This window comes from Phacochoerus africanus, chromosome 4 (genome assembly GCF_016906955.1).
Source record: "Phacochoerus africanus isolate WHEZ1 chromosome 4, ROS_Pafr_v1, whole genome shotgun sequence".
In the NCBI taxonomy this organism is placed as follows: domain Eukaryota; kingdom Metazoa; phylum Chordata; class Mammalia; order Artiodactyla; family Suidae; genus Phacochoerus; species Phacochoerus africanus.
Window position 1 is genome coordinate 10,540,308 of NC_062547.1, and position 18,229 is coordinate 10,558,536.

Sequence of the window (18,229 nt, forward strand, 5' to 3'; positions counted from 1 at the left end):
GACAGCCATTACCATTGCTATTGCCGCCCTGCTGCGTCTGCCTCAAAGCAGCTCTGGGAGGGAGGCCCAAGGGTCATCATGATCCTCTTTTTGCAGAGGAGGAAGTTGAAATGCAGGGCAGGGGAGTGTGTGGCTTTGCTGTGGTCAGCCAGGAGATGGGGAAGTAAATTACGGAAATTCAGAGGCGAAGGGAAGTTCCTGTGGTGGCTCAGTGGTAAGGAGCCCACCTGGTATCCGTGAGGATGTGGGTTAGATCCTGGGCCTCGCTTACTGGGTTGTGGATCTGGTGTTGCCATGAGCTGTGCTATAGGTCTCAGACTTTGTTTGGATCCCGTGTTGCTCTGGCTGTGGCAGAGGCCAGCAGGTGTAGCTCCGATTCGAGCCCCAGCCAGAGAAACTCCACATGTTGCAGGTGTGGCACTAAAAAGAAAACAAAGACACAAACCCCCCCCCAAAAAACCAAAAACCAAACCCCCAAAAAGAGAAATGAGGAAGAATAAAAATTGAGAAAGAAAAAATAACAAGACGTCAGAGAGTTCTGCATGCACATAGACATCCAAAGAGATGGAGAGAACAAAGGAGAGACACGGAGAAGAAGCCCCAGAAATACAAAGACACAGAAATGGAGGGAGAGCCAAGAGAAGACCTAGGAGCAAATGCAGGAGAAGTGCTGTTCTACCACACTACGCTGACCGCTGCACAGATTGTGCACTGAAGAAATCCAAGGAGTGCCATTTTTTCACGTAGGTCATTGTGTGACTCTTGACCCAGAGTTGTGCAATCCTGCAGACCTACCCCCAATACGCTTAGACTCCAAGGTGCCCTTGGAATGGTACTCGACAGTCAGTGAGAGTTGAAGTTTAAGACTGTCAGGGAATGACGACCTTCCCTTCTAATACTGATAGGAGGAAGAATAAGAAGATGACAAGAAATACTCCGGAGAGAGAGAGATGATGTCACTTCTGGTCCCCATACTTACGTGACTAAGCACTCTGAGAGGGTCACCAGCCCGAGGATCACAAGCCACTTCATGCTTCTTTCCTGGGTCCGGGTACTCAGGATATGGCAATTCTTGAGTATGCAAGTGGTGGGGAGAAGCTCCTAGTTATATATGCTCTGATATGCCCGAATTGTCCTCTGTCGGCCACTAATGGACCTGATAAGAAATACAGATCTCCTGATAAGATCTTTACCTCCATCAGTGTCCTTGGGGAGTGGATGTGGAAAATTCTCAGCATACAGAGATTTCTACTACAATTTCTTCCTTGGGGCTTGGCTGCATATCTAAACAAAAGTGTGGACTAACAAAGAGTTGGGAGACTCTTGTGATGTTGGAGATGAACCACCGCTAATAGCACGATAAAAATAAGTGCTAGGGGCTATGGTTGACATTTCAAGATCTTGTGTGGTCTTTGAAATCACTTCATGAGGTGTGCCTTGTTGCCTCTGTTGGAGAGGAGCTTGGAAGGAGGAACAGAGATCAAATGTCAAAGTGAAGACTTGAGGGTCAGCCCACTGACGCACAAGTGGTTTAGGTTGGGACCCATGGCACAGATCATGGCCTCTGGGATGCTCATCTCCTTCCAAGGCCTAGGCTAGAGCTGTATTACAATGGCCCAGTTTTACCATTGGAGGAAATGGGATGCAGGCTTCCAAGAGATGTTTTGTTTATCCAGCACACATTAATGGAGGACCCTGTGTGCTGGAGTCCAGATCAGATGCCAGGAAGTCAAAGTTGAGTAAAACCCAGGCAGTCCTTGTCTTCAGGGAGCTGGCAGTCTAGGGAAGTTCTCACAAACTCATGGCCCAGGATGCAAGAACAGTGAATGGACTGGTTGAATGAGCATCCTTGGCTGGGGCAGCCTCTCCTCAGCTCCAAGCTGAGTGGCTGCCATGCTGGAAAGCAGGCTGGTTGGGCATGTTTTCCAGAGAAGTCAGAAATCTGGATATTTATGTAAAGTCCCATGATTTCAAATGTTAGATACTATTTTTTTTTCTTCTCTCTCTCTCTTTTTTTTTTCAAAAAACATATTGTGATCCCAACCTCAGAAACTATGTGCTGGATTCAGCCTGCAGGCTATGCATATTTTTATTTATGGCCTCAAGGTGGGGATCAAGAGGGATAGGAACAGGGGTTCCATTCATTTTGGCTGAATGAGTAAGACACTGAGTGCCTCTTAACCAAGTGAATTTTCCTTCCCTGTGTAAAGACCCCTGGGGGTAAATATCCCAAGGAATAGAAAAGTTTCTACTTGCTGTGCACCTGAAATAATTCCCCAGTAGGTTCCATGCCTTGAAGCATTTAATCTGCCAAACCAATCATACAATGAAGGAATTAATTCTTAAGGTCTTATCAATCAAAGAAGGCCAGAAAAGACTACTCTGAGCTTCTGCTCAGCCTGAGTTGAACAGGGCTACTGGGTAAAGTGTTATTGCCGCCAGAGCGAAGAAGATGTTGTTTTGTAGCTCCTTCAGGGCTCTCTGGCCTTGGGTGTTCCTGCCTGCCTGAGATCTGTGCAGGCCTGTCCTTCAGGTAGAAGTGTGGGAGGCTGGCCTCGTCACTAGCTTGGGTGGGAGGCCACTGCATCTTCCTCCTCATTTTTGCACGTTGCTAAAATTTAGGTTTGGTGGTTCAGTCCCTATGGAATAGACCTGGCAGAATCTAGCAAACAACACACACATATATTCTTTAACTCAGCCATCCTCCTTCTAGGGACTTATCCCAAAGATTCTCTGGCAAACTGCAAGCCATTATGTGGGCAAGCTGTTCTCGGCAACCTTCTTTGTAAAAGCCAAAGACCCGAAGCTGACCTGAAGTGACCATCCACAGGGGAGTATCAAATGGGGTACATAGGGCAGGTGCACAGCTGGGTATAATGCGGATGGAGAGAGGAGTGGACTGGGTGAGATCTCCAGGGAACACTGTTTAGGTCTTTGGGGTCATTTTTATTGCTAGTAATGAAATTGAATTTTTTAAAATGGAAGTAGAGGTCATTTACAAGATTTTGCTAGTTATTGGTGTATAGCAAAAGGATTGAGTTATACATACACGCACATCTTTTTTGTTTTTAAATCCTTTCCCCCTATATGTTATTATAAAATATTGACTTGGAGGTCCTGTTCTGGCTCAGCGAGTCAAGAACTAGACATAGTGTTCTTGAGGATGTGGGTCTGTTCCCTGGCCTGGCTCAGTGGGTTCAGGATCTGGCATTGCCATAAGTTGAAGCTTAGGTTACAGGTGCAGCTCAGATCTAGCATTGCTGACTGTGGCGTAGGTAGGCAGGCAGCGGCTGCTCCATTTCGACCCCTAGCTTGGGAAACTCCATATGTCACAAGCACAGCCCTAAAAAAAAAAAAAAAAAAAAAAAAGGCAAAACGACCAAAAGAAAAAAGAAGAAGAAGAGAGTGAGAACCCAAATAAAAGAAGCAATGGAAAAGGGGAGATCTCAGATACTGCAAAAATACAAAAACCCCTAAGAGAATTTTATGAACAATTATATGCCAACAAATTTGACAACCTACAAGTAATATACCCCTCTCTAAAGACATACCGCCCAGCAAAACTGAATCAAGAAGAACTTCAGCATTTGAACAGACTGGTCACTAGAAATGGCATTGAACATGGAATAAAAACACTCCCTACAAAGCAAATTCCAGAGCCAAAATTCACAAGCAAATTCTATCAAACATACAAAGAACCATCCTGCTTAAACATTTCAAAAAGATCAAAGAAGGGAGTTCCCATTGTGGTACAGGAGAAATGAATCAGATTAGTATCCATGTGGAGGCAGGACCAATCCCTGGCCTTGCTCAGTGGGGTTGCAATCCGGCATTGCTGTGAGCTGTGGTAGATAGCGCAGCTGCAGCTCAGATCCCACATTGCTGAGACCATGGTGTTGGCAGGCAGCTGTAGTTCTGAATCAACCCCTACCCTGGGAGTCGTGGGTGTGGCTGTAAAAGGCACACACACACACACACACAAACTTGAGGAAGAAGAAAGACTGCCAATGACAGTCTATGAAGCCACCATCCCCCATTACCAAAACCAGACAAAGATGCTATCTATCAAAAAGGAAAACTGCATGCCAATATCTTTGATGAAGAGACACACAAAAATTCTCTCCAAAGATTTAGCCAACCGAATCCAACAACACATAAAATAATCATATAACACGACCAAATGGGATTCATCCCAAGTTCACAGGCATGGTCCTCCCTATGCAACCAAATCAGCTGCATACACCACACTCACAAAAGGAAAGTCAAAAACCACACGACCATCTCAATAGAGGCAGAAAAGGCATCGGACACAATCCAACATCCTTTCAAGAAATAAACTCTTACCAACGTGGGTATGGCGGGAACATATCTTCACACAATAAAAGCCATGGATGGCAACCCCACAGCTGATACAATACTCGACAGAGAAGAGCCAAGAGCCTTCCCATTAAAATCTGACACAAGACAAGCATGTCCAATCTCACCACTTTTACTCAACCTAGCAGCGGGAGACCTGGGCAACAGCGATCTGAAAAAGAAAAGAAATAAATGGCGTCCAAATGGGAAGAGAAGAGGTAAAGCTGCCACTCTATGCAGATGACACGGTGCTATATACAGAAAACCCTAAGGACTCCACACAAAAACTACTTGCCCTGAACAACGAAGTCAGCAAAGTAGCAGGGTACAAGACTAACATTCAGAAACTGGTTGCATTTCTGTATACTAACAACGAAGGGGTAGAAGAGGAACACAAAGAGACAATGCCTTTGAAAACCAAAGGAAAACTAACATCTAGGCATCAACCTGACAAAGGAGGTGAAAGACTTATACGCTGAGAACTATAAAACACTAATCAAATGAATTAAAGAGGATTCGGAGAAATGGGAAGGTGTCCCGATGCTCTTGGACTGGAAGGATTAATACCATTGAAATGCCACCCACTCAAAGCAATCGACACACTGAATGAGATCCCTGTCGCATTACTGATGACATGTTGCTCAGACCTAGAACAAACCATCCAAAAATGTATAGGGAACCATAAAAGAGCCTGAATTGCCAGAGCAATCCTGAGGCGCACAGACCAAGCAGGAGGCATAACTCCTCCTGTTGTCTTGATGTCCGACACTATGGCAAAGCAGCAGTAATCCGGACAGTGTGGCACTGGTACAGACACAGACATACTGACCAATGGAACAGAACAGAGAGCCCAGAAATAAACCCAGACACCTGCAGTCAACTGGTATTCGACAAAGGTTGTAAGAAGAGAAAACGGGGAGAAGACAGGCTCTTCAGCAAGCGGTGCTGGGAAACCTGGACACCTGCACGTGAATCGATGAAACTGGAACGCTCCCTCACACCATGCACACAAAGAAACTCAAGATGGCTTACAACTTAACCATTAGACAAAACACCCCCCAACTCCCAGGAGAGAACCGAGGCTAACCCTTCTCTGACATCAACCGTACAGAGGTTTTCTTCGGTCATTCTCCCAAGGCAATAGGAATAAGCCCCAGAACAAACCAGTGGGACTAGTCAACTGGCACGCTTTGGCATGGCAAAGGAAGCCATACAAACAGGGAAAGACAGAGCTTGGAATGGGAGAAAGCAGCAGCAAACGATGCACCCGACAAGGGCTTCGTCTCCCAAACAGGAAAACATCTCCTGCAACTGAACAGCCAAAAGCAAACACCCCAAGTGAGAAATGGGCCGTAGTCCTAAACAGACGTTTCTCCAAAGAAGACATGGATGGCCAACAGACACACGGAAAAGTGCTCCACATCAGTACTTACTGGAGAAGTGCAAATCATCACTTCAATGAGTCACCACCTCACACCGGTCAGAATGGCTGTCATTAAGCAGCCCACGAATGCCACATGCTGGAAAGGCTGTGGAGGCAAGGGAACCCTCCTGTTCACTGGGAATGTCGATTGGTATAAGCACGATGGAAAACAGTATGGGGCGACCTCAGAAAACTAGGTGTAGAGCTACCACATGACCCAGCAATCCTACTCTTGGGCATATCAGCAGAACAGCCTTTCATTCAAAAAGATACATGCCACCCCTATGCTCATTGCAGCACTATTGACAACAGCCCAGACATGGAAAGAGTCCGAACGTCCCTCGACAGGTGAGTGGATTAAGATGTGCCACATGTACACAGTGGAATACCACTCAGACACAGAAGAGAACAAAATCAGGCCATTGGTTGTAACACGGGTGGAACTGGAGAGTCTCATAGTAAATGAAGTAAGTCAGAGAGAGAGAGAGAGAGACAAATTCCATATGATATCTCATATATGGAATCTAAACTATGCCAAAATGCACCTATATACAGAACAAAGAACAAACACAGGGACATGGAGAAGAGACCTGTGGTTGCCAATGGGGAGGGGGTGGGCGTGGGATGGTCAGAAAGCATGGGGTTAGAAGATGCAAACGACTACATTTAGAATGGATAAGCGGCAAAGTTCTGCTGTATGGCCCAGGGAAATATGTCCAGTCTCTTGTGATGGGACATGATGGAAGATAATATGGAAAAAAGAATGTGTAGATATGTATGACTGGAATTTTGCTATTCAGCAGAAATGGAGAGAACAGTGAAAATCAACTATAATGTAAATGTAAAGAAACGGCAGTATTTTCTTCTTTTTAAAGGCTGGATACTATTCCCTGGTATGTCTCTACCACGTCTTCTTTATCCGTGCAACTGCAGATGGATCAGAAATGTTTCGCCATCTTGGCTATTGCGAATATGCTGCAGTGAACAGGACAGTGCAAATATCCCTTTCATATCCTGCTTTTAAGTTTTCGGAATAAATGCCCAGAAATGGGAATGCTCAATCAGATAGCAATTACTCTTTGCAGTTTTTGGAGCAGCCTCCATTCTGTCTTGCGGTGGCTGCCTCCTTGTCCCTTCCACCAGCACACGGTTCCACATCGTCATCAACACGTCCTATCTCGGTTCTTTGTAACACCATCCCAGTAAGTGTGAGGGGATATCCCATTGTCACTTGGTTTGCCTTTTCCTGAGGATTCGTGTGAAACAAACCATCCTCATCCTAAATTTATGGAAGAGGCATCTGCTGTCCAGAGAGGAACTTGTCAAGATCACATGACTTGTGGGTGTCAGAAGTGGGATTTGAAGCCAGGCAGAAAAGCTCCCGGTGGCACTTGACTGCCCAGAATGCTGCAGTCTCTTCCATATGCTTAGCAATCTGGGTATCATGGTCTTTTAAAATTTACTTAATTTTTTTTTCTTTTTAGGGCTGCAGTCATGTCATATGGAAGTTCTAATTGGAGCTACAAATGCCAGTCTACACCACAGCCACAGGATCATGGGATCGGAGTCACATCTCTGACCTACACCACAGCTCATGGCAATACTGGATCCTTAACCCACTGAGCAGCGCCAGGAATCTAACCCACATCCTCAGGGATACTCGTCAGGTTCGTTTCTGCTGAAACAGATGGGAACTCCCAGGATCATGCTGTTTTATATTCTATTCTTTTCTCTCAGTGCCATATTGGAACGACATCTCCCAACACTGAATATCCTCCAAAAGCATAATTTGAAGGCAGTTGCTCCATGGCCTCTCTGTGCTGTGTGTACCCTTTGTGCAATGAGTCTCGGGATATCCTAGAATTTCCCCTTTTGTGAGCGACCCCAGGCGTGCATCCTTGCTCATTTATGTTTGCGGGTGCTTCTGATCATTGCTTTAGCATAAAACTTAGAGGCAAAATTGCTGGGAGAGAGGCCATACTCATTTTAAGGACACATCACCTCCCAAAAGACGGCACCAATTTATACTCCTACGAGAAGGGCTCTAGATCTGTCTTTTTCCTGTTTTTCCGACTTTTCCTCTCAATGGAGCCTACAAATGTCTCTGGTCTGCAGTTAGACCAGAGACATTTGTAGGCTGTGGAGGGTAGGACAAGGTGTTTGCTTTGAACATCAGAATTTATTCTCATGGTGGTGGCACAGGCTGCCAATAGAGAAACACAAAACAGCACGGGCTCATGAGCAGACGCCAGGTTCAGCCCTGCCCGTAGGCTCAACTAGGGAGTAAAGCCTGACCTTTCCAGGTTGCTATTATGGAAATAAGCCAGGCTGACATCATGCATGATCCCCGACATGGGTGCCGCAGGGTGTTCTAGTGGAAGCACTTACTGATTCACCCACTCGACATGGAGTAATTGAGGACCTACTGTGTGCCTGTCACTGGTACTAGAGCCAGAAGATGGGAGGAGACTTCCCTCATCTGTACCATGGGGATCACGCCCTGCAAGGGCTCATGAGGAAACAGGGAGACTGCATGTATAATCAACTGGGGCTATTATTATTATTATTATTATTTGTCTTTTTGCCATTTCTTAGGCCGCTCTCGTGGCATATGGAGGTTCCCAGGCTAGGGGTCAAATCGGAGCTGTAGCCACCGGCCTTTCGCCAGAGCCACAACAACGCAGGATCAGAGCCGCATCTGCGACCTACACCACAGCTCACGGCAATGCTGGATTGTTAACCCACTGAGCAAGGGCAGGGATGGAACCCGCAACCTCATGGTTCCTAGTCGTATTCGTTCGTTAACCACTGTGCCACGATGGGAACTCCCTGGGGCTACTGTTATTACTGTTACTGGTGGTTTTTCATCAATACCTATGGCTCCACAAGGACCACTTGGAAAACGAGTCTCACAAACTCTTTGCTTGAGTCTCCATTAAGCCAAAAACCAGTTCTGATCTCAACGCCTCTGCTGTTTTCTCCATCTGGCCCTTGCCACTGGGGGTTTTCACAGACAACCTGTTCTCCATGACTGGGTTTTAGGTTCCTAAGCCAGCCCTCTATCCACCACAGTACCAGGCACATAGTAGGTGCTCAGGAAATTTGCACTGAATGAATAGATCCAGGCAGGGAGGCATTCCTTTAGGTGACATTTGCCTTGATTAGTGAAGTAGAGACTGGAAATCTATGTTGAGTTGGGTGTGTTTTCCATCTTATTTATCTTCTCTGCTCCTATTTCCATCTAGGTCTCCCTTTTCCTCTAACCCCAGTTGTCCCCAGTCGGGGCCTATGCCAGGGGTCTGCTAATGTGCCAAACAGTAGCAGCCAGAACCAGATGTTCTGTATCTCTGATCCTGAAAGAAGCTCTGAAATATTGAAGTCTTTGTACACCTGGTAGCCCCCCTTTACATGAAAGACAGTTCATTCAACAGCCTTGGAGGCCAAGGTGAGGGCCATACTGGGTCCTCGAAAGGGTGGGGATGGCTCAGGCATTCACATGGGTCTGTCACTCTGGAAGTGGGGCTGGAAAGAGCACAGCAGGTGTGCAAGGAAGAAAGCTGGTGATTGGGATATGGGGACAAAGGGAACATCCTAGTTTGCAGGGCTTAAACCTGAGCCCTTCTGGAGCAGGAGGCCACTGTCAGTGGTCCTCTGAGATGGGATGAAGAAATAAAATTTTTTTGGCCTGGCCTGTGGCATGTGGAGGGGCCAGGGATTCAACCCGTGCCATATCAGTGTCCCTAGCCACAACCTTGATCCTTAACTGCTAGGCCACCCAGGTACTCCTAGCATCTACTTTTTTTAATCCTTACCATCCCTCTGAGAAAGTGACAGAATTGCTGGGGTAGCCACAAACTGTTCCTTAGAATAGAACATCCCTGTGCCACTTCCTTTGAGGCCAGTTCTCCACAGCTCCAGTCACAGGGTTGTGGTGGAAACTGTCAATCAGATGCTGCCTGTTAAGGCCATGTGACCAAGATAAACGAATCACAGTACCCCATGACCCTCTGCATGATGGTTGGTCCAGGGTTGGATACCTGACCTCAAGTGGACCAATAAGAACCCTCTCTGGTACCCTGATCTTTTTCTTGCTTGTTTCCCTAGGGGTTTGATGGGATGTAAAACCCTGGGGCAGGCATCTGAAGAGTCCTCCATTATGTTCAGAAGCCTGAGCAATGAAAACTGTGAGGCTAGAGAATGAAAGATGAGAGGAGGGAAAGAGCGAGGGAGGGAAAGAGTGAGCAGATTGCTTCTGGTGTCTTGAGTCCAGTCACTGAGATCTTTGGATCTGCTCTGGTTCCTATATCCTGGATCCCCAGTATCCTTCCAATAAGTCTGCCCTTCCTTTGGAAATCTCGTGGAGATGGGCTCCTCTCAGTTGTGGTTCAGACTAGGTCGTCGAGTCCTAAAGATTATGAGGCACCACCCAGACTCAATGAGAGGCGCTGGTTGGTATCAGCACCATTGCAAAGGCAATCCTTTATTCTTTACTGAGAACAAGGCTTTGCAGAACACTGAACCCCAGTCAAACTGCGCTCCCTGGGCAAGAATGCCCTAAGTGTGAAGTAAATGTGTGTTTGGGCCTGGTTCTTTCTGGAAGCAGTCCCAGCTTTTACACTGCAGTAGCCAGGCCAATCCTGTTCTGTCCTCGATCAAAAACGGTGAAATACAGCCTTAAGAAGACGTCACCCAGGATCCATATCTCTTCGCGGTTGAAATAACCTATGAGCCCTTTAAAGTTGCTGAGGCAGATTCCGTTACTGTTCTGGGGAGACCAAAAGACACAGCAGTGAGCCAGAGCCCTCACCTGTCACTGCCCTCTGTATCCAGAGCTGACCTTCTGGGTTTCATCTCCCTCCTTAGGTAAGAGCCACGTGGCTCTCTGAGCAGCTGAGGAAGGGGGCTGTCCACCCAAGAACCAGGCAGTCTGTAGCTGCCCTCCAACTCCCTGCTGTTTCTTTCCTTCTGCCCCAGGCTGGCTGTTCTCTCTGCACAGAAGGCCTTTTCTTGCCCCTTTCCCCACAACCTGTTCTTTAAGGCTGCGCTCAGCGCCTCTCCCCCCACCCCCACTCGGGTGGCCTTCCTGGACCCCTGCTCACCCTCTTTGGCCACTCCAGGCTGGGTTCGGTAACTTGCCTCTGTGCTCCCTTGTCTCTAGCTTCATCAGCTAGAGCTGCCCCTGGCATCCCTTGGCATAGCCCCCAGGGGTCCAGGGGCACAGAGCCCAGTGTCGATTTGCCTCCACCTCAGAGGGGCTTCTCACCACTCCATGAGGCTGGGGGTTTAGAATCATTGAAATTCCCTCTCTTCCTCAAAGCCTTCTTTGAGCTCCTTCAGCCTCCTCTCAATTCCCATCGGGAGCTGACATGTATTAATGCTAAAGTCTGAGCCAGGGGCTGTGCAGTCACTGTGTCCCCTTCATGCAGGAGGGCCTCCAACCCCTGCCCAGGGCTGGTCTGGTGTCCCAGCTCCCAGAGGGGGAACTGGGCCTTACGAAGGGCAGGTGCAGCCTAGGACTCGGGAAACCCTCTAATCATCATCCAAACCAGGGCACTTTGGAGATGGGCAGGGAGACTGTGAACCACTCTGGCGGGACAACACACTGGCAGTGTCCTCAGCCAACCCCCCTTGTCCCTCAGCCTGATGATCACAGGGATTCTGTGTCATCCATCCGTGGGCCCTGGTTGACCGGAAGCTCCTTGAGGGCTGAGGCCCTTAGTGGTCCCCTCTCCTTGTGCCTGGCACTGCGCCTGCCTGGGGTGGAGTCTCCATCTTTATTTCAGGATGGTGGTTGTCCTAGTCTTCCCTTTGCCTTCAAGAGGCTGGTTTTGAGGGAGGTCCTGCTTTGGGGGGGGGTGTGGCAGTGGAGGTGGGGTTGGGGGAGGCCTTAACAGCATCTGCAGTAGTGCATCTTGGCCTGTAGGGGGCCCCTTCCTCCCAGCACTAAGCAGTCTAATGGTTCCTGAAAGTCCGGGTTTTAAGAACCAGCCCCCAGAGTTGGCATCTCACCTTTCGGATGTAGGCACGAGCTGGCACTGGGTAGTGGACATTGTTAATGGTGAAAACGATGTCAGGCAGGGTGTCTGGGGCACTACATCGGATCACATACTGTTTGCCAAAGAGGGAGAAAGGTTGGCTTAGTTGTTCCTTACTGTGTGAAGAGCCCCAGGGTGCCCCTGGGCAAGGATCCTTTACCTCACGATTGAAGTAATGGGCGCCGATGAGCTTCTGGATGATTCTGACAGCTGCATTTGGACCACGCAGCAACGAGGTTCCGGTATCCACGATGGCCTGGCAGCCAGCCTTACAAGCAATAACATACCCTCTCCAGGAGATCCTGCCAGACAGTGGGACAAAGTGGGCACCAGGATCACTCTGCTCTCCTCCCACTGCTGCAACCACTACTTCGACTGTCTTCAGAACCATCCTCCAGCTCATCCCCCACTCTGTTTTCCTTTGTTTTGGTCATTTCATCTTCCTTGATTTCCTTTCAGTTCTTGAATGCACCAGGCTCTTTTTTGCCTCAGGGCCTTGGCACATGCTTGTCACATTTCTAGAAGGCCTCCATCCCCTTTGGTTGATTTCTCCTAAACATCCAGGTTGCAGCTTAATTGTCACTTTTCAGGAAATTCTCTCCCCTCCACCTCCCCACCCTCAGACTTGATCAGGCTCCTCTCTTGGATATTGTCTGTACAGATTTTCTCATGTCTAGCCTGGCACAAAGTGGTAATTTATTCTTCGTGCGACTCGTTTCCTGTATGTCCACCTTCCTAGATGCTAGGTCTGTAAGAGCAAGGGGTATTCTCTGTTCCCAGCACACAGCAGATCCACACCATGGGTTTGTTGAATGAATGAATGAATGAATGAATGAATGAAGACATGAATGGGGGACAACCAGGGACCTGTTTCTGGTGTCTGAGAAATAATGGGTCAACACCCAGAGTGACCTCCTATGTTTTCTGGGGCAGCAGACACTCGCTGTGGTGGGGAGGGGGGCCCAGGGTGCCCTGGGAGACATTATCGCCCAGCCCCACCCCCCAGCCTGGCTCAGACACTGAGACCCCCCCAGGTAGGCAATGACTGAGCTTGCCCAGGGGCCTCCAATGGACATGGAAGCTCTTGTCTGAGGGGCTCAACTCCTGCCTCTCGTTCTGAGGCCACTCTGGGATCCCTGGTGGTCCCTGTCATAGTCCCTGTCCCCCTGTGTGCCTGGGAGGGGGCTGGGTGGGTCAGGGTCAGGAGGTGTCTCTCTGCATGATTTGCTTTCTTTTGGGGGGGCAGGGCTGTACCTGCCCCATATAGAAGTTCCCAGGCTCTAGGTCGAATTGGAACTGCAGCTGCCAGCCCCTGCTACAAGCACAGCAATGCCGATCCGAGCCATGTCTGCAACCTACACCATAGCTCACGGCAATGCTGGATCCTTGACCCACTCAGCAAGGCCAGGGATCAAACCCGTGACCTAATGGATACTAGTTGGGGTTGTTACCACTGAGCCATGAGAGGAACTCCATGATTTGATTTCCAGACTCAAGAATGCAGCCAATCTCTGTGAACTGCTGGGTAGCTTCTCCCTAAGGAGACCCGTTTTCCCAGTTTGTCCAGGATGTGTCCTGTTTTCCCACTGGTGACCCTGTGCACTAATCACCTGCTTGGGCCTGAGTAGCCGTGGACGGTTGGTCATCTTAGCACCAGCCTGCTCAGGCTCGTGGAAGTCTCCCTGATCCTCCTTTCAGGACACTTTAGGGTCCCCCTTTAGGGGACGCGGAAGCTGCCACGTCCCTAGGTTGCACAAGCTTCTCTGGGCCCTGGTCAGGACGCCTGGATGATTATAAATCTCTGCAAGGTGCATGTGTCTGTCCATGTATCTCTGTATTTTTGTGTCTTGGTGTGTCTGTGTGGCTGTGTGTGTTTGCCTATGTGTCTCTGTGTGCCTGTGTGTGTCTCTGTGTTTCTTAGTGTGTCATTGTCTGTGGAGTATATGTGTGTGTGTATCTGTGTGTGTGTGATGGTGTGTCTGTGCATGCAGGGGTGTGTGCCTTCCCGTGTCTGTGTGCACATCCTTCAGGGTGGCCCTTAGAGGGAGGGGCTTACCTGTCCAAGGCGATCTGCCAGTAGTGCGGTTTCGACAGGGGCACCCACCTGAGGTCTCCTCTGTAGTATCTGTGGTCAACACCACCAAATATCACCACGCTGCCCTGCTCACTCTTGCTGAGGAGAGGAGTCAGAAGGTGAGTGTAGGAGAATAATGGGTGCCTTTTCTCAAGTTCGGCCACATACCAGGCACTGTTGAGGGCTGTGCTTATCCACCCATCAGAGGCACTGCTATGATCCCATTTTGCAGATGCAGAAATTGAGGCATGGAGAGCTGAGTACCTGACCGGCTAATGAGTGGCCCAGAAGAGGTTTGAACCTGGGAATCCTAGCCAAGCTCTGAGCACCCACCCTTTCCAGAGGGCCTGGCCCCCTCCTGCAATCAGATTGCTGAGAGAGTCCCTCAGGGGATACCAGACTGGAGGGCTGGGGCTTCCACTGGGCCAGCCTGTCAATTTTCAGGAAAGCTGAGACCTGAGGGTGCCAAGGGCGTGGATCAGGCTCACCCAGGGTCAGGTTCCTGGGCTTGTGACCTGTGCTGTCCATGGGCCCCCCATTCAGCAGGGCCCCATGCCTCTGCCATCTCTGTCCTGAAACGCAAGCTTTTTCCACAAGGGGTCCCACACGTTCCTACAGCAGGGGCCAGTGCTCTAGCTGGTCTTGGGCTCCTGGTCAAATGTGAGTGAGGAAGAAAGAGTCCCCCCATCCCTGTCCTTCCTTCCTTATCGAATCCCTCAGCGAATCCCGTTCTCTCCTCCTCCCGCCTGAATCCTGACCCCTCCACTGCTCCTCCTCTTTCCTCCACCTCCCTGGACCAAATGCTGCCTTTGGCCTCATGAGGATGGATATGTTACAATAAAACTTTATTTATAAAAACCTGTGGCAGGGCTAGATATGGCCCTGGGGTCACAGCTGGTTTGACCCCAGTGTATACTATCTCTTAGGGAACTTCTGGATTACATAGGCTAGAATTTTTCATGCAACTGGAACCTTCTTACAGCTGATGTGTAGAGAGGGCTTATCCCACTCAGACTTACGTGCTCAAGTAGAAGGCAAAGACAGGCTGATCAAGGAAGCCCCGTCTCTTTATGTTGTCAAAGACAGGAGTGACCCCACGGATCCCGAGGCTGGCATAGCCCAGGCCCAGCATGCCATCAAAGGGAGCATGTTCAAAGGTCTTACTTTCTTCCCACGAGGTGATGCAAAATCCCTGGCCCATGATGATAAGTGTCCCAATCTGTTGAGAGGTGGATGTTCTCATGTGAAGTTTTGGGAACCGGGATTGAGGCTGGGCTGGGGTCGAGGTGGGGAAGGGAGATGCCATTAGCTTGCAGAGAACTTAAGGCCTTCCTGAGCCCTGGCTTGACCATAGGCCAAGCTAGACCAGGATTTGGGTTCCATTTGTGCAAGGCTGTGGATTTCAACCCATAACCTCTGCAAATACTGTCTGCAGTTACTAGATTGGCCTTATGCCCTCATCCTGGCAGGGAACTGAGACACCGTCCTGAAGGGCAAGCAGGTTGCCAGCCATTTGGGACTTTGGGAAAGGCAGGCCCTCCCAAGGGATCCTGTGTCTATCTGGAAAATAACAGTGCCATCCAGGACTGGCCCTGCCTGAGCTTGTGGTGCCCACATTACCCGAACGGTGTCATAGCCAAGATATCCTGACACTATCCCAGAACCGTATTCTAGTCGGATGTGTGTGGCCGCAAACCGGAAGGTGCTGGATTGAAAAGGGTCGAAGATATCGTGTGTAACTGCAGACAGAGGAGATGAATTTCCATCAGCTTGCTTGACCGAGAAGGGGGTTGGGGGGAGCACCAGAGGGGCAGGGGGTGTGCACTCACCACAGGCCATGCTGTGGCAGTAGACGGAGGGCACCCACAAGTCAGTTGAGCCCGTGTCAAAGACCACGCTGAACTGCTGGGGGGGTGTTCCAATGGTGATGTTGCCCACGTAGACCATCTGTAGGGTCCGGGGAGGGGCAGTCAGGACAGAACTGTGTGCCCTGGTCACCCTGGTTTCTTGAGCTGCCACCAACCTCATGGTCCCTTGCCCACGCCCCACCTCACAGCCTGTGCTCAGACCAGTGCCTCATTGGAGCAGCTCTCCAGTGTCCCCTCAAGGCCCAGCCTGAGCACGTCCTTCTCCTTCCTTCGCCCAAACCCAAAGCATGTCCTGTCAACATCCTGCAGTTGGCCCTTTTATGTGATATTCATTTATTCTTTGTCTGTGTCTCAGGCTGGACTCCACATTCTTGGGAAATAGAGATAAGACCTTTTATAGAAAGGTAGCCATAACCATATTGTATTAGATTTCTGCAGTGTCACCCACTAAAGGGGCTCAATAACTTTTTACTGGTATCATTTTTGGGTCTTCGGAGGCAAACTTACTCTTCCTGGGGTTTCCAACTTTCTTTGCAATTGGCTTAATTGTTTGATTTGTCTCACCCTTCATCTGTAGCTCAGCGGCTCCCTTAGTTCAAAGAGAAGAATCTTCCTCATGCCAATGACATATCTCTGACACAGAAATGGAGGTTTACCTGCCACCTGGTCATTGCTGGGCTGAGTCACCACAGACCAAGAATTGAGGGTGGGAGTACCTTCTCCTCTGGGTATGAGGCGCCAGATCTCTCTGTGGTGCTGCTTCCTGCAGGGGCCCCAGCCCCAACATCCCTCCTGGCCCCTCCAGGGGAACCCCAGGCTTGACCAAATCACCAGGGGGCGCTGTGGGGCCTTCCTCCCCTTTCACTCACATCGAAGTAGTTCCTCAAGCGGTGACGAATGACTTTCCTTTTAAAGGTAGAATTCTGGCTCCCTTGGTTCTGGATCATGTCATAAGGATGTTCCTCCAGGAAATTTTCCAGCAAACCTTTTTCCCTGAGCTTCTCTCGGATGGACTTGACCTTCATTAGAGGGATTCTTTCACGGTGCATTGGGAAAAGGAAACAAATAAGAGATAGCCAACAGCTGTCCATGTTGTAGAATGACTGTCACACCTTGCACTGCAATGGAGCTGTGTGTTTTCCAAGCATTGTTATGAGTGTCATCTTGCAAAGACCATGGCAAAGACATAGGTTTGAATACAGGTTTTTTGTTTAATTTTGTATAAGCCACATGACCATTTGGAGCCTCAGTTCAATCATCTCTAAAAAGTGGAATACAATAACCCACACCCTACATAGAATGTTCTGGCTATTAAGTAAAATGATGTATGTAATGTAACTGATATATGAGAAGTCTCAACAATGACAGCCATTACCATTGCTATTGTCATCCCATTGTATCTGCCTCAAAGTAGCTCTGGGAAGGAGAGAGAAAGGGGATCATTATCCTGTTTTTACAGAGGAGGAATTTGAAATGCAGGACAGGGAGTTTATTACTTGGCTGTGGTCATAATTCTTGTTAGGGATCAAAAGGCTTAGCAGCAATCCTTCTGATCTTTCTCCAGGGCTCAATCAGAAGAAAGGGATGAGAGATAGAGCCAGGAGATAGGGAATAGGGAATAAACTATGCAAATTAAGAGAATGGAGAATGAATCAAAATTGAAAAAAAGAACATCAACCAAACCTCAGAGTGTTCTGCAAGTGCAGAGACAGCCAAAGAGGTGGAGAGAAAAAAAAAAAAGAGAGATACAGAGATGAAGCCCCAGAGACACATATATATAGAAATGGAGAGAGAGCCAAGAGAAGACCTAGGAGCAAATGCAGGAGAAACACTGTTCCATGGGACCACACTGACAGTCGCACAGGTTGTGCACTGAACAAATTCAAGGAGTGCCATTTTTTTCACATAGGTCATAAAGTGACTGGTGCCCCCCAGATTTGTGCAATCCTGCCAGCCTACCTTAAGACCCCTGGGCCCCATGGTACCCATGGAAAAGTACTTAATGATAAGTGAGAGTTCAAGTTTAAGACTGTCAGGAATGATGATATTCCATTCTAACCCCAATGGGTGGAAGAATAAGAGGATGACAAGAAATATTCCAGAGAGAAAGAGATGATGTCACTTCTAGTCCCCATACTTACATGACTAAGCACTCTGAGAGGGCCACCAGCACAAGGATCACAAGCCACTTCATGTTTTGTTACTAGGTCCAAGTACTCAGGAAAGAATGAGTTCTGAGCATGCAGTGGTGGCTAGAAGTTCCTAGTTATATATGCTCTGACATGCCTGAATTTTCCCTTGTCGGCCACTAATGGAACTGATAAAAAATACAGACCTCCTGATAAGATCTTAACCTCTATCAATGTTCTTGGGGAGTGGATTTAGAAAATTCTCAGAATACCGAGATTTCTACATCTATCTCTTCCTTGCTGCTTGGTTGAATAACTATACCAAAGTGCAAGGACTAACGAAG

The 18,229-nt window shown here is 48.7% G+C and overlaps 1 protein-coding gene across 1 annotated transcript; it reads right to left on the bottom strand.

Moving 5' to 3' along the window:
* Positions 1-10,391: 10,391 nt before the first annotated feature.
* LOC125123946 (pregnancy-associated glycoprotein 2-like) lies at positions 10,392-17,950 on the bottom strand. Its single transcript, XM_047774118.1, has 9 exons — positions 17,898-17,950; positions 16,626-16,791; positions 15,718-15,835; positions 15,509-15,627; positions 14,908-15,107; positions 13,871-13,987; positions 11,975-12,116; positions 11,789-11,887; positions 10,392-10,544 (listed from the first exon to the last, which is right to left on the bottom strand). The coding sequence occupies exons 1-9, from the start codon at positions 17,948-17,950 to the stop codon at positions 10,392-10,394; spliced, it is 1,167 nt and encodes a 388-aa protein (XP_047630074.1).
* Between the last annotated feature and the right edge of the window lie 279 nt (positions 17,951-18,229).